The sequence below is a fragment of the Epinephelus fuscoguttatus genome, linkage group LG20, assembly GCF_011397635.1.
Source record: "Epinephelus fuscoguttatus linkage group LG20, E.fuscoguttatus.final_Chr_v1".
Lineage (NCBI taxonomy): Eukaryota > Metazoa > Chordata > Actinopteri > Perciformes > Serranidae > Epinephelus > Epinephelus fuscoguttatus.
In genome coordinates, this window is record NC_064771.1 from 21,796,109 (window position 1) to 21,820,114 (window position 24,006).

At 39.5% G+C, this 24,006-nt stretch overlaps 2 protein-coding genes across 2 annotated transcripts in view; one reads left to right on the top strand and one right to left on the bottom strand.

Moving 5' to 3' along the window:
- Positions 1-55: 55 nt before the first annotated feature.
- On the bottom strand, positions 56-12,500 carry becn1 (beclin 1, autophagy related). The gene is made up of 12 exons (XM_049562934.1): positions 12,360-12,500; positions 12,019-12,151; positions 11,836-11,900; positions 9,728-9,786; positions 9,473-9,563; positions 9,231-9,367; positions 8,947-9,141; positions 8,697-8,843; positions 8,396-8,545; positions 6,609-6,669; positions 6,366-6,508; positions 56-3,549 (listed from the first exon to the last, which is right to left on the bottom strand). Exons 2-12 carry the CDS (start codon positions 12,143-12,145, stop codon positions 3,381-3,383), a joined length of 1,344 nt encoding a protein of 447 aa, XP_049418891.1. The 5' UTR covers positions 12,146-12,151; positions 12,360-12,500; the 3' UTR covers positions 56-3,380.
- A 1,577-nt stretch (positions 12,501-14,077) lies between these two features.
- Positions 14,078-24,006, top strand: part of LOC125880977 (breast cancer type 1 susceptibility protein homolog) — a 33,041-nt gene continuing 23,112 nt past the window's right edge. Inside the window, exons 1-10 of the mRNA XM_049563848.1 lie at positions 14,078-14,171; positions 16,120-16,208; positions 16,342-16,395; positions 16,488-16,568; positions 16,664-16,752; positions 16,835-16,871; positions 16,980-17,110; positions 17,252-19,927; positions 21,058-21,131; positions 22,044-22,162. Of these exons, the coding sequence (XP_049419805.1) occupies positions 16,135-16,208; positions 16,342-16,395; positions 16,488-16,568; positions 16,664-16,752; positions 16,835-16,871; positions 16,980-17,110; positions 17,252-19,927; positions 21,058-21,131; positions 22,044-22,162 (3,335 nt within the window). The 5' untranslated portion in view covers positions 14,078-14,171; positions 16,120-16,134. The remainder of the gene's footprint in view (positions 14,172-16,119; positions 16,209-16,341; positions 16,396-16,487; positions 16,569-16,663; positions 16,753-16,834; positions 16,872-16,979; positions 17,111-17,251; positions 19,928-21,057; positions 21,132-22,043; positions 22,163-24,006) is intronic.

Below are 24,006 nucleotides of genomic sequence, written 5' to 3' on the forward strand. Positions count from 1 at the left end.
ATACTTGAAGGTTCACCAATGTTATTTATTTTTTCATTTTAACTGAGTCTCATTACAAGTATTTATTCATTCAATTATTCATGCAGTCTTATTTTGGCTATAAAATACCTTGAAAAGGTCTTAAAAAAGCATTAAATGTAAGTCTGATACCTGTAGACACACTGTTACAGAGCCAGGCAGAGGTTCTCAATCTCCTTTGACATAATTTGACACAGCCTGTTTTTTTATACCTCTATAGTTCTATAGAAAAATGCATTAGAAGATATTAAACATTTATTAAAACTTTCTGCATCATCTTAACACAGAGAACTCACAGCAAGTAACACTGTCCTTAAACAAAAAGTATCAAAGGCAAATCAAGAGAAACTAGAAAATACATTTCCTGCAGAAAATATGTGTGGATGCTGAACACTGAAATTCAAAACCATGGCTGAAAATGCAGAAAGTTGCCAGAAACATCTGAAAATCCTTACAGAGCATAACGTTTTGGCATTTGAATGGTTTCTCTAGCTGAAGGTATACAGTCATTGTAGTCGTAGCAGTAATTGTGGTAATGGTAGTGGCTGATTTAAAGTACATTTCAGAACATACACACATATTGAGAAGTGTAAACTGAAGTGAAGTTAATGCACACACAGGCTCAATAAAGCGTAGATTCTGATTCTTTTAAATAATATTCAGTTCATGAGGTTAGAATGTAAACTATGAGCTGTTTTAAATTTAAAAATTAAGATACTTAGTGAACGATGAAGCCTTTTGTAAAAAAAACAAAACAAAAAAAAAAAGATATTTTCAACTACACCATTTGGAAGCTTTTTACCAAGTTCACACAGTTGCTGAAGGCCCTCTGGTCTAAATATTTTTTTAAATTAAAACAAGACTTCAACAAAATAAAAATGACAACATTTTGAGCCGTTTGTGCCACCACATAGTGACAAATAAGATCAGTGATTGGTGAAATGGACGTCCAAGTAATTTACTGTCCACTAGAAAACAAGCACTCTAGTATTTGGTGGTTAAAAAAAGCCCTACTAGACAAATACTGTACTTATTGTGGTCTATTAAAGGATAGAGTTGCTGCTTATAGGTCTCACTTGGGGCTGGCATTATATTACATTTCACTATGTGATTATCATGATCAAAAGTTCAAAGTAACAAAACTATCACAACATATAGTATAGAACATTTGCTGTCAGTCAAAATGATGTTTAACTTTGTTTAGTGTGCATTTTGTCTTTTTTTTGGCAAATGAGTTACTCAGAACATGAGGGTGGGTAGATACTGTATAGAGAGAGAGAGTCTGTAACCATAACTGTACAAAAAGAGCAATTACACTTAAAGGGATAGTTCACTTTTTTTGAAGTGGGATTGTACGATATACTTATCCATAGACAGTGTATTACATACAGTATTACTAAGTAATAAACTGCTGTGAAGGGGTCAGCAACAAAATGTATTTTAGCCACCTAAAAAAATCAATATCACTTTAAGTGTATGCTGTATTGAGAGTATTTTCACCTCTTTACCTTGATGTTAGACAGTGATAATAAAGCCATTCTATCTCTCTACATAAATCCAGACTCCACTGAGAAAAACAGTAATTTAACATTGCTGATAATAGGAGCTGCTGGTCTACTGCTGCCTTGTTAAGTTGTTGTGTGTGTGTTAGCGTGGGACTTAAGTCTTTAAAAGGGTTTATTCAGCTTCACCAAAGTCACACAGTAACACAAACTAACTATGTGATCAAAGCAGCAACAGACCGGCTGCTTTTGTGTTCAACAAGGTAAAATTGCTGTTTTTCTCAATGGCGTCTGGTGGCTTTGATAAAAGCATAGATGGGGAACTGAAGCCGTTCACAGCTCTCCCAACAAAACAGGCTGTCTGATGGAACAGTAGTGATATATATGTAAAAAAAAAACAAACACCTAAACTTTTTTTTTTTAGGTGGTTAAAAATGTTTTGTTACCGACCCCTCCGCAGCAGTATGTTGCTTAGCTTCTGTTGTACTCCAGCCTGCTTCCCTAAACTGGGGTTGTGCTGACTTATATCTACTGCATGTATGTATTATATTGTCTATGTATCAGTACCCCATATCATCACATTTACAAAAACCTGAACTATCCCTGTAATGGATAGTGACAAGGCAAAAATAAGCAAGAAAGGGAAGGATTTAAGAAGTGCTGGATTATTTACATGATACATATTTGTGTTATTAACATGATATAGATGTTTTATTTTTAAACATCACACTTGTCGTCAATACAGGTATATCACAACACCCCTACACTTCAGTCTTTACATGCTTATTTGCACATTATTTGTGTTTTGAACTAATAATCACAATGCACAGTTTGGTTTAGTGTCATTTGTACATGTTACAATGAGCAGGGCCCCAGGACAAAACCCTGCGTGGTGCCCCCAAAAGTCTTAAGCTGGCCCTGTGTAGTTTCCAATGTGTTTCAGTGTTTGCGATTACATCACTGCACGGGTTGAATATGTCTAACCAATAAGAAGGTCCCCACACCAGACATTTTTTCACAGCATGAAATGTTTTATTAACTCAAATCCCACTGTTAAAAGTATTCATCATATGTAAAACAATGTGATGGTGCACAGGATGAACACAAAGGAGCTGTATCAGTGAACCTCCAAACACATCAGTCTGCCTTCAACGTACGTGTGTAACTGGCGAACGTGATAACGACATCAGAGGTTAATGAAATACTGACACTTTAGTTGAATACTAAACAGTGATCATCTATTAAAAACCCGACCTTGACCGCAACGATCACATCATACTCTTACAGCTTATATAATCGGGACTTTGACAAACTTTTTCTCTCACTGTGGAGAAAGTTACACAGTGATTACAAAGGTGTGCAGTGCAACAGCAGAGCAAGGAAACCTTGAACTTGATAAAGTGGTTAGAAGTGAATTTGGTGAAGGGTTCTTTTAAATTACATTCTAGTCTTGAAGGAAGCGTGACGTCGTCTTAATGCAACGTCAGCTCTTCAGGAAAAAAGCCAGATATTAATTAGTGAAGCAGACGATAAAAAGAAAAAGAAGCACAGGTAGTTATCTCACCCTGCCTCCTTTATGGGACGTGACTACAACCTGGGACGTCTTAGCTGCTTCCAAAGTGGGCCCGCACTTTATAAACTCCACTCTGCAGCAGAACAGATACAAACTGTCCCCTCACTGTAACATGTAACAACAGACAATCTGGACTAAAGATCTAGATGCTTCTCTTGTACTGACGTTCAAAATGGTGCACACGTAACCATTTCTTTTCCTTTGGCCAAGCAATAAGATTCACACGTAATCCATTCATCAGAGGGGTCATGTGACCACGCAGTGTCACAAAGAACTGTCCACAGAGTCTATCTGTTGTAGAACTGTGAGGTGACCCAGGCCAGTCCCCACTTCAGGTTGGTGAGCATGAACTTGAGCGCCTTGGTCCACTGCTCCTCAGAGTTGAACTGGGTTTTGATGGAGTAGGAGCCGCCGCTGCCGCCCGTGTCCTCGATCTTTCCCTTCTCCACGTCCATCCTGAGACAAGACATACAACACCAGGTAAGCGCCTGTTCTGGTGTAAATGTAACAGCATGGTATCATGATAGTAGGCACATTAATGTAGATCTAAACAATTCTCAATCAGTACCTCTGTGTCCTAACCAGTGTTGGAATGTAACTAAGCACATTTACTACGTGCTGTGCTTAAAGGTCCAGGTCTTTAGTTTGTCATGACCTGAAAATAAGAACTGTCATGTTTTCATTAGCTTAAAATGAGCTGTTTATATCTGCGTGGGGAGCGGGTTCTCGACCACCATGTGTCTACAGTAGCCCAGAATGGACAAACCCGCACTGGCAACACTGGCTCTAGATAGGGCCATTCATGCTTCCTTCAGTGTTTTACTGGTTTTACTTTTACTTGTGAGAGAGTATTTCTACATTTAGGTAAAGGTACACTATACAGGATAGTCAGTTACCGTTTGTAAACATGCTCACCAGCGACAGTGCAAGTTGAATCCAACCTCAAATTCACTTGTATGGCGTTTTGCCTTGCTATATTTGCTTTTTTCCTGCGCTGTCTCTTGGTGACCTACTGCTTACAGCACCTGGGGCTGTATTCACAAAGCTTCCTAGTGCTAAGAGTTGCTCCTAGTGATGAAATTCTAAGAAAATTCTCTTTCTTAGAATTTCTCTTCAAAGTTAAGACTAGTCTGTAAAGATGAAAGCTATTCACAGAGCATCTTAGACCTTAAAAGAGCTCCTGAGATGAAAAACTGTCAGGAGTAGAGAGGAGGACTTTAAAGAGGTTTAAGAGTTTCTTAATCAGAGGAGAAAATGGTGGAAACACAAAGAGGTTGGAGAAATGTTCTCCAAATGCTGGATGACAGTGAGTAAATGAAATGCTACAGATGAGATTGTGCATGGATAATATGTGTGGTCGATCTCATTAGGGATATACAAACATTTCCCATCTAACACAATTACACTATAAACGCCAGAAATGAATGATCACAACAATTAAATATTTGGGTTACTGGAAAAATGCAACAGTGCAGCAGCGATGACTGTCTAAACCTGATCACACTAACAATGACAACATTTCCACTCGGTGTCCACACCTTACAGGCTCACTAAGGGGCGTATCAGTGACTATGGTTACATGCACACCATATTCCGATTAAGGTCAATATTCTGGTTAAGGTAATATTCAGAATAAGGTGTTTATATGCGCTGCAGCAACTGGAATATTCCGTTTACATGTTAATTGACATATTCCTGTGTTTCAGTGTATTCCAGAGAAGACCCCGGGCTCCTGGCCTACCAGAAACACTCTTATCTAATGCAACACCCAACCTGTGGGGGGCAGCGATACGCCTATCTGTGGATGAAGGTACAAAGCCAGTTGTGCTGTTCTCCCTGCTTGCCATAACCATAACAACACCAACAACCCAGGATTCCTTGCATATCGAGCATGCGCAGACATAACTGAATACTCCGGTACGGGGCATTTTCCGATTAAGGTATATACATGTCACAATATTCTGGTTAAAACAGGCATATGCCAGGGGTCTTATTCGGAATATTCTCCAACCGGAATATGACCTTAATCGGGTTATGCACATGTTTACATGATTCATGTGCAACCGGAATATTGAGGATATTCTGAATAATACAGGAATATGGTGTGCATGTAAACGTAGTCAGTGACAACCAATCACACCTGTTAAAAGCAAGCATCACACGTAGCAACAGAGTCGACCACACCTCCTCACTAAAGTAAAAGTTTCTGTCCCCTCCTTGCTCAGAGTAGCTCTGAGAATTTTCCTAAATCACTTCTAAGCTAGGACTCCTTACTAAAAGTCTAGTAGCTAAGTTGGGAGCTCTCTGAGAGGATTCGTGATTTTGGCCCCTGGTCACTATCTTTCTATAAAGCTCCGACGTCATCTGAGCATTCTGCGGGTACACGACCTTAAACATTTAGAACACAGAAAAATACACAGCCACATACTTATAGTAAGTGACGATTGAGAAGAATTACTTCTGTATGAGTCTGTACATTGTTTTTAGGAAAATTCTACATAGTGTGTCTCTAAAAACTGCTTTTACATTTAATATTTTAAAGATATACTATAGGACAAACAATGTGTAGACCCTACAGTGTAATTTTAGTACTTTTATGTAAGTAAAGGACCTAGAGACTTCCTCCACCACTGCTGATAACCATATTACTGTATCAATGTCTGTGGTACATACCGTGTTACAGGGTTTAACCAAAGGCCATACAGTGGTATCTGCATAGTTGAATGAACAGAATTGTGTCATTCAAAAACATAACAATAACTTCAGTTTGACAGATTTTGAATTTGTGATGTTTTCACGCCACCACAGTCACGAGTTCAGTCTCGGTTATTCAGTCTGTTACAAAATGGATTTGATGGTGTGATGCAGGTGAAACACCAGTCCAGTACAGAGTAAGTGTGGTGTAGTTTCTAAAGTAAACTAAGTAAAGAGTGAGGTATGACTTTAAGATGTGACTGTTGGTACTGTGAGCTTTATAGAGCCAGTTACACAACTAAGTACATTGGTAAATGTTGTACTGGAGGCCATGCTTTAAAAAATTCAGAGGGCTATATAGCCAAAGTTTTCCCAAATGCTCCTCTCTTATTTGCCTCAGCAGCATAATCAAAGCAGACAATTCTCCGGCCCCTTTAGAATAAATCCAAGTAATGGTTTAGAATTTGCTTTCAAACTTCATAAATATTTACAGCTTCATCTGAAAAGGCTGCGACGATGCCCTAGTTTGTGAGCACGAAGAGAAATGTGCACATCGAGCTGGTGTGCAGGTATCTGACCTGTAGGGAAGGCAGAAGCCAGTGTCTCCTTTTTCCACCTCCTCTTTGAACTGCTGGACACAATCCAGGAAGGCCACCATGGCATGGTCGAATTTATTGTCCCAGAAGAACCTCAGGCCACCTGAGCAGTACAGAGGAAGTTCCTGGACAAACACAAGACAGAGCGAAAGGGCAGGATAAGAGCCTGGAGGGGTGTTTAAATAGTGATGGGAGAGCTGGGCTTGTTAATACTGTATGTATTACCTTGGACTTGTCTGTCAGTGACTCTAAGTAGGAGTGGTTTCCATACGGGACCAGACGGTATCTGAGGAGAGAAGTGTTGTTTGAGCTTGTTTTTGCGCTGACTTGCAAAATATTTGTAATAAATCTCAACAGAGTGCTGCAGGGATGATGTTTGTTTTGTTCTTTGTGGTCAGTGTCGCCCGTGATCCCTCGACAAAAAGGAGATGGGATTTTTTGATGCATTCTGGATTATTGCAGAAAATAAGCTCTGTGGCAAACACAATGTTTATGATACTTGAAGTGTAAATGAGCAGCATGTCACAAAGCCTGTACAATCATGTTTTCATCATCTCAGAAATATTTCAAGAATACGATCCATTTTAACTTTTAAAGACACAGAGACAATTTTACACACCTTCATCTCTTCAACAGCCTCTTGCCTGAATCAAACATCTATTAATCGACTCAGACTGTTCAGACCTCAGCTGCCAAGAGACGTGATCACATCGCTCCATTTTCAGTCTCTTCACACTGGCTCCCAGTATGTTTTAGAATAGATTTTAAGATTTTACTGATTACTTTTAAGGCTCTTCCTGGTCTCTCTCCCAGCTATGTCTCCGACCTCTTCGTGCCGTACACACCAGGATGTACTTTGAGGTCCTCTGGCAGAGGTCTTTTGTCTGTTCCAGAGGTCTGCCTGAAAACTAAAGGGGACAGAGTGTTTGCTGTCAGGGCCCCAAGGCTCTGGAACAGCCTGCCTGAGGAGACCAGGTCGGCCAAGTCAGTGATCTCTTTTAAGTCCCTTTTTAAAACATACTTTTATCAGAGGGCCTTTTCTGATTTAACTTGAGTTTCAAGTTCATTTAGACTGTCTTTTTTCCCTTAGTTTTTATACCCTAAAGTGTTTTTATTGGCTGCTTTAAAAGTTGTCATTTTCATGTGTTCCAATTTAATTTTTGACATGTAAAGCACTTTGTAACTTTGAAAAGCACTTTACAAATAAAATAAAGACACGAAAGAAATGCAATCGCCAGAAGCTATATAGCACCTTTAAAAACAGAGTTAAGAATGTGCTTTGATAAACAAAACAAAAGCAGAAACAGGATAATCAGAGTGCAATATAACAACAGAAAGCCAAACAGTCCTACCAAACATAACCGAGACCAAATTAAAGTGAAGTTAAGATAAAGTTAAAACGAGAAGACAAAAAAACAGAAGCTGCAAAATGTCAATATAAATAAATAAATACATATAAAAACAATAAAACAAACAAAAAGATGAAATAAAAAAGATGGCATCATATAAAAGCAGGTCTATGAAGGGGAGTTTTAAGATGTGATTTAGAAGAAGTTGCTGATTGTGCAAACCTGATCTCAGGCAGGTCGCTCAATAGCAGAGGGGCCCTGATGTCAAAAGTGGTAACCTTTAAATTTAAATATCGACTCTGGAGCAGGAGAGAAGCCAGGATTGTGATGTCATGTCTGTTAAAACCAGTAAGAGGCCAAGCTGCTTGATTCTGAAGTAGTTGGAGGTGAGAGTTGTTAGCAACCACCTTTTTAAAGACACATAAAAGCTTCAAAATTCATGAGTGGCATATTTACTGATGTATTTTATGCTGTAGAACAACACTTGTCCTTAAGCTCTTAAGACCTTATTTCAGGCCTCTGACCAAAAACCCATTCAAAAAACCCACTGGCTTCAAGACGTGGGAACCAGGAGTGCTGCAAAACAAAATAATATCTGCATTTTATGAATCATCCTTTCAGCACTCTGTTGTGAGGTAACATAAAACAAACAACAACGTGTACCTCTGGAAGCGCAGCCCCATTTTGTTGGCGAGAGCGTGCAGCAGCAGCACCGTCTGCCCCCAGGCAGCGTTGATCTCATTCCACTCCACCGGGACGCTGGGGAGTCGACCCAGACGGAAGTTGTTGATGGTACCGAACTGGCCGCTGTGCCTGTACAAGAACAGAGTCGATGGGCATTGATTTGTTTCTGTCCCAGAGGCTTGTATTAAATATTTGCTAAGTCACGGTTGATTGGTCAACAGAAAAACAAATTATTTATCCTTGGAATACACAACATTAGTGAGTGTGTGTGTGTGTGTACCAGATGTGAAAGGTTGCATTGAAGACGTTGGTCTTCTTCAGTCGATCGAGCTGAATCTGGCAGTAGCGCATCTGATTGTCGACACTCTTAAGCTCATCATCCAGCTCCAGCTGCTGCCGTTTAAACTCGCTGTACTCCTTCTGGTACCTTTTGACACAAAGCAGTGACAAAAGATGGAGCTGTTAGCTGCTGTCTCATTTAGCACATAGCACCGTCACCTGTTTACACCACCTGTCCTTGTGTGACTCACTGTAGCTCCTCTGTGTCCAGCTGCTGAGAGTGGACCCTGCTCTGCGTCAGGTCCTGGGCCACAGCAGCCCTCTGCTCCTCCACTGCCTCCAGCTCCTGGACCAGAGCCTCCTCCTCCTCCTTCAGCTGGTGCAGCTCTGCCAGCAGAGTCTCCTCTTCCTCCACCTGCAGGTGTGACAGCAGCTCCAGACACTGCCTGAAGACACATTCACACACAGCACGTTACTACACATACAGCTCACAAACATTTGTAATCAGCTGGTTCTTTGTTGTGCAGCGGCTCACTTATAATTCTGGCACTCGTTCTCTGTGATGTTGAGCTGTGTGTCCAGGTGGTCCAGCAGGGTGTCGGTACATTCCTCACACAGCGGGTGGTCCACGTCAGTCTGACCCGACATGATGTCAAACAGGTCACTAGTCACCTGTGTGTGATAGGATCAGAGTCAGCCTACTTGCCAAAATAACGTGATCAGAATAAACTCACTAAACAGAATTTACATTTCCAGGTGTGTGACAGCAGACTTTACCTTCAGCCTGCGACTGAGATTCTCCATGGTGCCACCATCCGATGCTTCTCCGATCAGTGTGAAGCTGTTGGCGCTCTCTGTGGACATCATCCTGCAGGGTGAGATTCAGCAGTTCAGTCAGCTTTGTGGGACATGGTGCATTTGCAATCCATCCATAGCCCATTTGACAGAGGAACATGTAAACTAAGAGATAATTAACAGATATAAATTGATATGAATTTTCCACTTCCTAAATGAAAAGACTTGAGCGCTCACCGTGCAGGAGGGATGTACTTTCTTGACACTCCATCTTGCTTGTTTTCTGCAAAGGTCTCCTGGAATGAAAATGTAATTCTAAGACTCAAACATGTTTACATTCCAAAATATGTTCGCACTGAAAAGCTTTTGTCTTACATCTTCTAAAAGGTTTGATTTTTCCAAAACAGAATCACAAAGTTATCCCATCACATCAGTTTACTGTATATAGGTCAAGTACATACAGAAACAAGGTTATTATAGTTAACTAAAACTAAACTATAAACTAAAACTAGGTATGACAAAAACACTTAAATTAACTCAAATAAAAATAAAAACTAGACACTGGACTAATGAACTTGCCTCTGACTGCACACCAGAAAAAAAAAAGTAACATAAGGAAGACACCTTCAACCTTTCAAAGAATTTGGTGTCTCTTTATTCTGCCTGGTTTGGATTAAACCAACCACAGGGATGAGACTCTTCTGGGACCAACCTTAACATTAAACTTTTATATTTCTTTTGTTATATAGTCATATTCATATAAATGCCAAAAAGGGAGGACCACCCACATCTTCTCTTACTTTTCCAACTTTGATAATTTCTTATCCAGTCATGAATTTATTAGTATATGTTTGCATGTCAAAATGTCCTTAGGTTTAGTTTTAGTACATCCACTCTGCTCTGTATATATTTATACATTATTCATTCATTCATTCATCTTCTAACCGCTTCATCCTCTTGAGGGTCTCTTGAGGGTCGCGGGGGGGCTGGAGCCTATCCCAGCTGACATTGGGCAAGAGGCAGGGTACACCCTGGACAGGTCGCCAGACTATCGCAGGGCTGACACATAGAGACAAACAACCATTCATGCTCACATTCACACCTACGAACAATTTAGAGTCACCAATTAACCTGCATGACCTGCATAACCTGCATGTCTTTGGACTGTGGGAGGAAGCCGGAGTGCCCGGAGAGAACCCACGCTGACACGGGGAGAACATGCAAACTCCGCACAGAAGGGCTCCCACGCCCGGGATCGAACCGGCAACCCTCATGCTGTGAGGCGAGAGTGCTAACCACCACACCACCGTGCCGCCCTATTTATACATTATCTTTAATTTAATTTATTTTATTTATATTTGTGTGTGTGTGTGTGTGTGTTTTGTTCTTTTTTTCCAGTTTTTAGTTTTTGCTTCTTTTCTTGTGTTTTTGGATAAGTATCTTTGTCCTCTTACTTTTTCTTTTTAAAATAATATTTTCAAATGCACGAATGGAAACCTGACAATTCTTTTAACTGCTCCTGCACTGTAATTTGAGCATCTGTTAATAAAAAAAATCTTTGCAAAAATAAAAGAAAAAATAATTAAAAAAAAATATATACTTCAGCAAAAAAAGGTCAAATTTGTCAACAGAAGCACGAGGAGGCACTGGTGTTTACTGGTGCTGTGTTTGTATTGTAACACCTAATTATAATAATAATAATAATAATACAAATACTGTAAGTAATGAAACTTAACTAAAACTAAATATTTTTACCAATAAGAACTAACCTGAAATGAGCTAACTCACTCTGGAGACTAACTGAAGCTAAATTGAACTGAAAACAATATTTAAAAACCAAATAAAAATAAAAACGAATTGAAAATACAAAACTATATAACACTCTGGTGTTTACCTTTTGAGCTAATTAATTTAAAATAAGCAGTAACATAGAATTTTATTAAATATGCTTTTACTAACTAGCTAAATAATCCAGTATTACCAGCCCATAACACTTCATCATAAATCATTCTCAAGTTTTGATTGCAGTTACTAATGAAGTTGTCATAATGTCCTACGTGTAAGCATGACATAGGCAAAAATATTAGCTCCTCTGACACTAGTTTGATCTCATCAGTTTATTATCTTGATTAGAGGTGAAACAGTTTTAGCACATAACTTTCATATGCTCATAGAGAGTGGATACAGAGGCTACATTGAACACGAATTCCAGTAATTTGCAGCCACATTCAGTGTAATCTTGTGCTCTATGTGTCCTGACAGTATACTGAAGGTGAGGACGAGTTTGTAGACAGTTCAAGTCCCATCTTGAGACATATATACACAGTGTATCCTGCTGTACCTACCTCTGGTGCTGTCTCCCCATCAGTGCTGTCAGCCTGTTTGCTGGGGGTCACTGTGACCAACGGAGCTGAGGTGGACACAGAGATACATGACTGATGGAGCAGTTTGAACACCACCACACTACATCTCCTAAACGTTACGCACATTTAACAGCACCTATGGCTGTCTCTTAGGGATATACATACCGATAAGTTCATGTATTGTGACCCGATCGAGCACATTGAAGGATGTGTCCAGTTTGAGGGGCTGACAACACCGCTGACACACGAAGCTGACCTGCATGGTTGTGCTCGACGACTTGGAGCCCTCCATCGTTAGCTACAGGAAGATGTGACAAACAAAAAGCACTCTGTAAATAACCAAAATGCCTCAAACGTCTGAAAGTTAACGTTAGAAACTGTAGCTTGCTAGCTAGTTAGCTGTTTGGCTAAACTGCGAGACAGCTGGTTAGCTGACATTAGCTTCGCAGCTAGCTTATATGTAACATACATCAGTGGTGTAAGTTATAAACATAAAATGGACTCACCGCCGCCTGTAGAGAATAACTAGTGCATAATAATCCAGATTGGAGCGCGCTGAAAAGTAGAAATCACTTCTATTGTACTTAGCGTGACGGTTGCATTTTGCACCTCGGGACTTCTCGTTCCACTTCCTTATTGTTGTTTACGGCGGATGTGACGTAGTGTGAAAGTCACGAGGAAGAAACACCTCAGGAGAAGCAGCTGGTACACAGTTTATATAAAGACTTTAATGTAATTTTTACTATGGTTGCCAGACAGGTATTTTAAGATTTTTTATACCAGGTGTAACTTCATACAAAAAATAAATAATAAAAAGAAATAATAATAGTATAGTAACTATAATAATTTATACATCTATCGAGGAACAATTTGTGTTAATTGTTCATTAGCCAAATAATGTTTTCACAAATGCACATAATATTTGAGAATTTCTGTTTTATTTATTTATTTATTTTTTAGTGTTAATAAGAAAAATTAAAGCTACACCAAAGCACGTTGGTTTTCTGTGAAACAAAAACTAATGACTAATAGCAGCTTTTTATTCATTTTTCTATTGATGCCTCTGAAAATGTCAGAGTCTCCAGGCCTGTACCGTTGAAACTGTCCTTCACCCTTTACTTCACTGATGATCTCTGTTTCCTTGCACCTTTTTCATGCAAACAACCCAGAAAGGATGTTTGAAATGATGTATAAATTTGAATTAGTCCAGTGAATTAGTCACATTTTTGTTTTTACATTATTGTAACATGAGTAAATTTTTCTCCAGGGAGCAATAACGTAATTCCAGTGTTGGGAGGGTTACTTTTTGAAATGTAATATGTTACAGATTACTAGTTACCCAATTAAAAATGTAATATGTAGTGTTACTATTTTAATTACTTCATGACAGTAATGTAACTGATTACATTTGATTACTTTTAACATGTTTTAAAAGAGACCATCCCTGCACTGTGAAAAGGTGCAAAGCAACAGAATACATGTTATATTCTACAAATAAGCTTATAACTGTGATTTCATCACATATTTTTTCCCCAGTAACTGGAATTTATTACAAATACATTTGTTTATTATGTAATTTAATTACATGTTTTTTTTATCCCCAGTGATTTGGATCTCACATTAAATAAAAATGGTTATCGCTAAAAAATTAATGACATTCCAACATTTGATATCTCTCACATTTTTTGATATAGATCATTTGAATTTATTTGTCTCCAATATGACAAATATAATCTTACTTTTGGGTAAATAGGCTACCACATTCATTGTAGCAAGTGCAGGAATAGTAAGCCCTCCTTTAACTGGCTTATAAATGACTTTAAGCTGATTTTCTCATCAGTGAAAAAATAAACTTAAGCAGAACTGCAAGAAAGATGAAGACTTTCTCAATTCTTGTTGTTCTGAATTATAGTCCCTGTTTGGCTCTCGATGTTTTTGCTCCAGATTGTTGTTTTTTATGCCTGGTATTTTAATTTATTTACTTACTTTTGATCATTCTTATTTATTCAAATCTATATATATATAAATCTCCCCCTAGTCTAGTTTATTTTGTTTATTTATTTTTGCTCGTCTTCATCAAGGTTCAGAATTATTTTCTAGATGTTCAATTAAAATCATAATGAATAAGTAAATAAATAAAGCATGGCCCTCTCGGTAGAGCTGCTGCTGTGCAGTGTGTAGTTACTCTCCGGACCAGTAGGGGCGCTGTAAGATTAGTCGCACACCGCCGTTACACAAAAGCAGAAGAAGACGTTAGTTGCGGGAAAACTAAAGCGGATGATTCCCGTGTTGCCAACTCCCATTTGTGAGAAAACAAGGTAAATGTAGAAATATATATTTATTTTTTTACAACTAACGAGTGAAATTTAAAAACAGAGGTCTAATATTTGAGTCACATATTTGTCTGCCGAAGTTTCCGCGTCGATTGTCTCCATCTCAGAAGTCAGAAAGTCAGAAGTGTTGCTTGTGTGACGTTCACCTCCCAAAACAAATCATAGCAGCTAGCTACCCTCATGTTTAGCTAAGTTACTGACACAGTATATGGATATTAAACAGTTTTTTATTGCGTTACAGTTATTGAATATTGCCACTGAGTGTTAATTCTGATTCATGTTACTGGAATATTATGCTCCATCACATGTTTGCTGTTTTATTAAGGTTACCAGTCAGTTTCAACATGACTCAGTGGAAACAGCTACCGTTATAGTGTTATGAACAGATACTAATATCTGTATCTATAGATGATATTGAGTATCTTAGTATCTTAGCTATATAAATACGACACTGACATTATTGAAACTTATTTCTATTGTGTCCACTGAGCCTAGTACACAGAAATACATGGCACAGCAAGGAGGATTTAACCAGCTCATGAACATGTGTGTAGCAGGCCAACCTTAATACAGATGCCTTAGTAACTTCCTCTTTAGATAACGCATTGTTGCTGGCTACCTGGATAACAATACAATCTGTATGTACAATAAATATGAAATGACCAAAGTCCACACAAGTGTCTAAACTTGTCTGCAGCAGGGCCAGTTTGTTGTAATCATAGACAAGGTCAGACTGAGGGGTAGTATTCAGTCAGCAACATGAAATTTGATAGCCATGGTGTTTATGTATTAATTTAATGCATTTTTAACCATGTATGTCCTGTTGAGAAAAACAAACTCTTTTTCAAGGGAGACCTGGCCAAGACAGCAGCATAAGAAAAAGTTACAGCCAGCAACAATACAATAAAAAACATAACAGATATACAGTAATATTGAGAAATATTACTCCAGCTACACACAGTGACAAGACCCAACCAATTCATTCATCCCTGTAATAATAATAATTTTGTTTGTATAGCACTTATCTAAACAAGGTTACAAAGTGCCTCACAAAGTGCATGGCAATAAGACAACAGTACAATATTTAAAAAATGTTAAGAGCATAGGAAAGTGTGTACAGAGGCAAAAGTAGAATAAAAGAAAATAAAACACAAGAGTTACAAATCAGGCATAAAAGGAAAAGCATTCCTATAAAAAATATGTTTTAAGCAATGATTTAAAAACGTGTAATGTGCTAGCCAGTCTGACCTCCTCAGGCAGAGAATTCCAGAGCCTCGGGGCCTTGATGGCAAAAGCTCGGTCACCTTTAGTTGCCAACCTCGACTAGTGAGGGTAGACTTGACGACCTCAGATCATGACTTGGTGCGTAGGTGGTCAGAAGCTCAGCTTATAACTGGGGGCTAAACCATGTTCAGCTTTAAAAGTTAGTAAAAGAGTCTTAAAATCAAGTCTGAAGTGAACTGGCAACCACTGGAGGGAGACGAGTATGTGACCTACGTTTGGTCCCAGTTAAAATACGAGCTGCAGCATTATGTTCTAGTTGAAGCCGAGCTACTGAAGATTTACTGAGGCATTTAAGCAGAGCATTACAGCAGTCGAGGTGCAAGAATACAAAAGCATGAATAAGCTTTTCTAGGTCAGGAAAAGATACAGCTGAATTAATTTTGGTAATATTTCGTTGGTGGAAGTAGCAGGATCGTACTTATGAGAGCAAGAAAGAGTGAGACTTAATGAGAATAAGTAAATATACAATGATAACAGAGACCTTAATCCAGTATTGATACTTATATTTTAGTGCAGGTGTGTAAACCCTAATGTCCAGCTAATATCAGTCACACTGGAGTGTCTGTAGTTTTGTCTAATATTGACAGTTAGTTTTGAAAGCAGTGCATTGTTTGCAGCCTGTAAATGTGATCTGATTTTTCATTTGTAGCTTTTAAAAACCACCATGAAAACCCCAACAGCCTCCGATGTCAGAAAGGGGATTTCACTCCTTTGGGAGACTCTGCAGTGCCCCATATGGTGAGATTCACACTGATCAAGAAGTTAAATAAACAAATTCGGCTGCATCTGTGCAATTGTTGGTGAATTAAAAGATTAAGTTTGTCATTTTGTAAAACTGTCATGTTCTTTACTGACTTTCTATCACCTGTAGCTTGGATTTAATGACTGCACCTGTTTCTACCAAGTGTGACCATCAGTTTTGCAAGTAAGTAACATCTGATTAATCCTCATTTTGTTAGAGGAACTTATATTTTACATGCTCTCACGAATAATATATATGTTCTTCTGTTTCACCAGATTTTGTATGACGAAACTTTTGGACAACACCAAACAAAACAGGGCTAGCTGTCCAGTGTGTAAAACCAATATAACCAAAAGGTTAGACAAAATCAATAAGATGACAGTCTAACTTTCATTATTTCTTAATAGTAACTCATTGTCATAACAAGTGTGTATTTTATTTACTTGCACAGGGGCTTGCAGGAGAGTCCTGGGTTTCAGAGGCTTGTAGCCGGATTGCAGGACATGATAATGGCATATGAACACGACACTGGCACAAACTGTAAGACTACATCACAGACGTCTAAAAATGACTTTGTAAAGCGAACTTACATTATCTACTAACATTACTTTTATTGTTTCAGACTTCACTGGGATGTCACAGCAAAAAGGACAATCAGGGTAAGATGTGAACATTTAACCTGTCATTTGAAGCATGCAAATCCTAATGTAATCACAATGTTAGCTCACCTTGTATTCTCACCTGTTTTTTCCTCTTCCTCTTTCCAGAGTCACAGATGCTGAAGCTTCTAAACGTTGCCATGATATGTCACTTGAAGACACACCTGGCAGTGGCCATGACAATTTGGAAAATGTTGACAGTGATGCTCTTCCAAGGTCTCACTCCTCGACTATAGCAGGTAAAATCTTGAGGCCTTATATGGTGGTGCATCTTTATACGTTAAAATTAATCGGCAGATAGTAGTATTATTAATTTCAAAACTGTGTTGTCTTCCAAAGTGTTAATTATTTGTCATTTCCCCGTTCCTTTCTGTCTTCAGCTCAGAATGGATTTGCTAGACTGATGGGACTTGAAGACACAAGTCCTTTGATGACACAAAATGAAGGCCTGGACAGTGGCCTCGGGGATGCACCACCAATGTCTGATAGGAAAGTGCACAGCTCTACAGATAATTTGGACCCAGCAGAAATTGACATGTCAGAAGTTGTGGAAAATGCAACATCAACACACAAAACTAGAGGTAAAATTGGATCCCGCAAATTGGAGAAAGCCTCCGTTCATCTGCCATTGACCCCAGATGAGACTGAACACGAACCTTTAAGAAAGTCCTCGAGGAAGAAGCGTAAAAAGGATTCAGAGTCTGACAAGATTCTTGGGGAGAAACAGAAGAAAAGTCTACAGAAAGTCGCTGAGTGGCTTATGAAGGTTCCAACAGAAGAAAGTCTTGAGTTAGAGAAACCTGACGAAGACGATGAGGACTCTGACAGCAGCTCTTCCGCTTCAACGATAGATATCAAGCAACACAACATTGATTTGAATCTCGGGAGAGTGGATCGTGCTAAAGCCCTCGAAGATCAGGTGTTTGGGGCTGTCTACAGACGAGGGCGAAGAGGGACCAGGGCTATCATTCCTCCGCTTAACGTTTTTGCTGAGCCTTCAACAACAGAAGAAACACGAGCAGCCACCCAAAAAAAGAACACTTTCACTCCTGCTGCTGTCATCGAGAAAACAAGCTCTGAAGATAAAAGTGGAGGCGACATAGAGGAAGAGCAGCAAATGATAGAAAAAGTAAATGAAACCAGCAGTGACATTTTTAAAGAAGTAGAACAGATGGAGGAAAATGATATAGACAACGACAGGAAAGAGGCAAGCAACTTGCCAGAAAGTGACAAAGACAATAGCAAAGATGAGGATCTCTGTCCAGCGTCTGATATTGAACGAAAGCAACGAGGCAGAAACTCAAAGAGAAAAAGGCCTAACACTCTGCAGCAGGTCGACAGTGATTTGCAAGAGCAGGCACAGTCAGAAAGTACAGAGCAAAAAAAGACTGAGAAGAGGAAGTGTAAGAACATGAGGTCAGAAAAAGGCAAGCCTGCCAGAGTGCCTAAACCTCTTGTTCTGGTTGGAGTTCAAAATGGAGAAACCAGTCCTGAGACCAGACCCAGGTCAGAGGAAATTCAGGTTCATATTGAGAATTACCCCAGCAGTGAGGACCAAGATATCCCTGTTGCTAGGAGCACCAGGAGAAGTAGAAGACTTCAACACTTTGTTGAGGAGGTCCAGGAAGGTCACAAGAAAGCAAACTTGAAAGCCAGTATAGCTAAAAAAGACAGGAATGTTAAAAAGCAGTCAGACGAAGCTAAAGATGGAACTTTGGATCAAACAGCATCACCTAACAATGGAAACGCGACAAAGGTGGCTGAAAGAAACGGATGTATTTATGATCAAGACTTAGGAGGAATAGAAAACATGGAATCCAGTGAGAGAGCATATTCGGCAGAAGATGTTAAAGAGTCCATCGCTGAAGTCCCAAATGCTAAAACTTTGTCTGAAGCTAGTTCTGCTTGTCATGTCCCTGTGGTCCCAAACTCCACAAGTCCAGCTGAAACAGCCATGGTAGGTCCAACATTTGAAAGTGACACTCCAATAAATCATTTCCCAAACAGTACTCAGTTGGAAACCTTCGCAAATGAGACAAAATGTGCAGAAACAGAAAATGAGGAGGATAAGAATGACAGCGAGCTGGACACTGAGCAACTGCTCAAGAGCTTCAAAGCCACCAAAAGGAAATCTTTCCATCTTGGTGGCCCAAACGTGAAAAAGAGCCGAAGTTTGGACCAAGAAAATGTGCAGGGTGCTGAAGCAGAAAATCAGATACACACAAAGGCATCTGAAATCACCAACCAAGAGCCATCAAGAGACCATGAAAGCTCAGCTTGCAGTGATTTGATATCCCCATCTACATCACCTGCCCTGACAAGAAAACCAGTTGTTGAGAAACCAGATCAAGAGGTGGTTGAAGCCTCCATCCCTGATAGCAGTTGTTCAGGTCAGGACAGCGTTGGTGGTATCTGTGTCTCCAGGAATAGTGTCAGCAGTGCCCTCACTCCTAATAAAGTGTCAAAGTGTGAAACAGGAAGTCCTCATCTTTCTGTTGTGCCCCAAGTAGTAGATTCTGGGCTCTGCTTCGTCGCCACTGAACATGAGGAGCTAAATGAACCCTCAAAGTGTTCTCAAATCAAAGAGAGTCAGCTTGATTGTACTGTGAGGAATGCTGGCAAAGGGACCGAGATAAGAGACGTTGGAAAACATTCAGTTGGCATCACTGAAAATGTTTTAAACACAGAGTCCTCTTTAACTCCCGATGGCCTCGGAGGACCAGTTGGACAAACTATCCATGAAGCAAAGTCAAACGGTTGTGGTAGCGGAGAGCTCAGCTCCCATTCCTCCATCAAGAGCGTGCCCAGGAGGAAGGCAAGGAGGCTCGAATCGTCATCCGAGTCAGACTGCAGTGAAGAGGGATTACCAACTCTGAAAGAAATTTTCGGAACAGCAGCTCCTCCCTGTGCTGTGACAGATGATCAGGGAGACTGCAGTGGAGCTAATAGATGTGAGGGTGAAGCAGAACAGCTGAGCCGTCCACCTCCGTGCCCCAGCCCCGACTGTGTTAACTCCAGCCAAGCGTCTGTGGACCTGTTTGGCACGCCAGATGAATGTAAGTTGTTTCTCAGCAACAAGAATAGTTTTTATTTTTAGGCTGGCAGCCTGCTGAGATAAAGCAGTACAATAAGTCTTCTCTATTGTTGTTAGCAGGGTGCCTATGGGCAGTAGTGTAGTGGAGGGTATACACACTTCTTATTCTGTCCTTTTACAGACAGAAATCCATTAGAATATTTCAGAGAGTATACCCACGTCCTTCTTCTAGTAGTACACTCACCTTATCAACTACCACTACACCACTGCCCACAGGTCCATAAAACCTTTGAAAGTTTGTGAATTTGAATAAAAAAACAACAAAGACAACAATAGATGTCAGATGTGTCAATGAAAGTGCTTGAATGTATGTATGTCTGGTATCACTGTAACTAGGGATGGGTATCAGTTAAAAAATGACGATACCAGTACTTCATTTGCTTAAGATGCCACCAAATGCCACAGGCGTGTAGCACAGCTGTACTTTCAAGCGTTTTGGTGGCATATCGGCATGCTGAACTGCCAACTCTGTCAAATACACCGCGCCCGACTTAACCACACCACAGACTGTATGGGGTTGTGGCTGCTGCGACAGTGGGCCAATCATGTGTCATATTTAAATCAAAGAAAGCTTGCGGTGGTTAGCTGCGAGCAAAACCATGCAAATAGTCTTAGTTTCGTTTCTAAATCTGGATACAAAAATGATCAAATGCAGGTGGTGTTTGACTGGAGAAGTTCTGATATTACTTGGCACTGGGTTATTTTGGTCGATACTTTAAAAGTATTGAGTTCCAACGCAAACACAGCACAATTAAGTGTTCACACATTCAAGACTCTTTCTTTTTACTTGTTGACTGTAAGCCTCTGTGAGTTCTGCCAGTTCTTATTATAAAAATTCTCAGTGTTGCCACAGTAATTGACCTTGATCTGTGTGTCGGGTCCTTAAATTTGAGGGAATTGGGCCAAGAAAGCTTGTGAAAAGTGCTTAAATTCGATGTTCAAAAAGGTGCAGGAACCCTGTATTTATCTGCCAAAGCTTGCTCTGTTGTTTTCCTCACTCTTATAATTTAAGTGTTTGTGGGTTGTGGGCAAAGAAAAACCTCATTCTCAAGCATTTTGACAGAAAGCAATTGGATTATTTCCTCTGTGCAGGTGATGCCCCAGTAAATGACATCAACGTTTCCATGGAATCATCACAGTTTTCAAGTGAGGTCCTTGTCACACAGGTAAATATAGTTATTTTCTCAATTACATTTTACTCAGAGTGTGCTGCAACCTTTGATTCCTGACAAAGATTTTTCATAGAGAATTTTAACACTCTCTAGACCTGTTCTCATTGTGCTCCAAGTGATGCACCGTCACGTTACGCCCCATAGAGGGCAGCCCCTACACTTTCCCCAAACTAAACTGTCAGCTCCTGGATGACAGACTACCTTGCTCAGTAAAAAATGTCCCCCTCAGCAGCTTTCTAAATTGCATTTCATTTAAGTTAGAGGAAATGCCGCCTAGGAGATGGTTCTTGTTTTCTACCTCATCCATCTTCCAGTGCTCTCACTTTTATCTGTCGACTGTCTTTGACTTGGAGTTTAAGTTTCACACCCTGGGGTTTAGAAAGGGCCCAAGATTACACACACGTCTGAGCCGCCACAGATGTTTGTTATTATTGTGCTGCGTGTTTTGTGCGCCGTGGACATAATCAATGCATGTGCGCTCTTAACTTTAGGGATAAAATTCAAAGCATTAGTCCAGCAAAGCGTTGAAACGCCCTTTAAAGCAAACATTCTGTTCTTCCAAACCAGCACCAGTTGCACAAGCTGTTGTCACTTCTCTCTCTTTAGCTTTCAGATGGCTCTTCATATATCTCAAATATTATATAATCACCTTCTCCCTCTCTCATTCTGCCATGTCCTCTCCTCACTACGTGCTGAAAAAGCACCCATATCCTTCTAGCAGTGACTAACCGGCTGAGTGTCGGTTCGTCCTCACTGATTGACAGTTGCTATTGTTTTCATACGTCAAAGCAAGACACCAAATGTGCAGCCAGTTTGTGTCCCCATCCTTTTCCTCTTATCTCCCCCCTGTGTTTTTATTAAAGTGTATGATTCATTTGTACAATTACAAGATGTTTTCTCTGCCAGCAAAAGATTGAAATGCAGAAGGAGCTGGTGAGGTTGGAGAAGTTGATGGCTCTGGTGTCAGAGGTGCTTCAGGAGAAGGAAGACAGTCCTGCAAAAGAGGCGCCCTCAAAAACAGACCGGTTAGTAAAACATGACGTTTTTACTCTCTCCTGATATAATTTCATTTATCTAATAGGCAAAATTGAAAATATGTGTATATAATGGAAGTAGAGAAGGGCTATATATCCATTTTATAGCAATATTGTGATATGAGACTAGATGTCCTCTTAGATTCTGGATATCATAATACTGTATGCGTTGTCTTTTCCTGGTTTTAAAGGCTGCATTACAGTAAAAATGATGTAATTTTCTGAACTTATGAGACTGTCCTAGCTGTTCTACTAATACTAAATGAACCTTGTACGCATTATATCCACATTACTGATGATTATATATCAAACATGTCATTGTGTGAATATTTTGAATAGTCTACTCTGCAATATCTTTGCAGTATCCAGGTATTTGGTCAAACGTATCGTGATATCTGATTTTAAGTATCTGAAAGTAAATGAAATAACTATCAAGTAACATCTTTTGTATATTTATATATGTACTTCAAAACAATATTGTTAGCCAGAAAAAAAGTACATAAAATACTACATGTGTGCTTTGGTTAAGCTTGATTTCTGTGGTGGGAAAACTAAACTGTCCCATTGAAACAAAAGGTATCATGTACAACTAGGGCTTCACTGCATGTCATTTTTTTTTACATTCAAACCTTCTACTGAGGTGTTCAAATGAAGCTTTGAACATCTGTTGTCATATATTATGATGTCATTGACGTAAAAAAAATTCTCGAACAAAATCCTCAATCTGAATGAAGTTAGTTTTTTTTTTAAATTTAATTAAATCAACTTTCTTAAATGAATAAGTGTAATTTATGGTACTCTGGTAGATTTCTACTAGACTGCCCCATTAATACAGGTGCGTGCCTTCCTTTGTATGTGGCAAGATGGAGCGCAAACAGTGTTTTGACCACAGTTAAGGGCTAAAATCAATTGGAGCAGAATATTTTGTTGGATAAAAACATGTTGGAAATTTTTTTTTTTTTTTTTTCATTAAATTTGGACTTTTGGACTTTGGAACACTTTGAAGTTATTGGATTTTATTGGATCACATCAGTCAGAGACAATCATAGGCAGCCACTACTGGAATTTAATTCTAGAAATAGTATAATAGTCTCTATCTGCAATTGTGCAGAAGTACCAGGTTTAACAGAATGAATACACATGCCAAAAAAAAGCTGCGCAGCAGTCGAATGTTGATTTAGAATTCAAATGTCAGCGTTATGAATGAATCTTCGAACTGTGCTACAACCCTGTGTGCAACCACAGTCAAACTGCCAGTAAATGCTGCTTTATCTGCTGTCTAACACACATGGGAGAAGTTTTCCTTGTAGGCTTTCTCCCCAAAAGCACTTAAAAAATCCATTCATGTTAACCCAAACCACGACTTTTTTTTATAACCTTAACCAAAAGATACCTTTCTGGTAGAAAGCTCTGGGGAAAATTTCTCCCAACTGCCTGTCTAACATGAAAGCATATAGGTCGACCAATGGTCATCCTTTTGGGTCATTGTTAACACTGTGCTACATTACAGAGAAATACAAAACTGTACTAATGAACCTTCATTAATATAGGCCTATATTTTATCTACAAGTGCACGTCACACACTGAGCGAGCCACCTGTTAATGACGCTGTCGGCAAAGCAGTAATGATTGTGGCTAATGGGCATGTAGCTACTTCCATGTTTCAGATGATACGTCATGTTTGTAGTCGACCAGTGAAGATGAGTTTACATATCACCTTGGGTTCGTCCTTCACCTTCTCAAAATGATCCCACACTTTGGATTTCCTGCCCAACATGTTATTAACTAGCCTGTGGAATAACCGCAGGTACCAGCCCTGGAAATTAGAGGCAGTA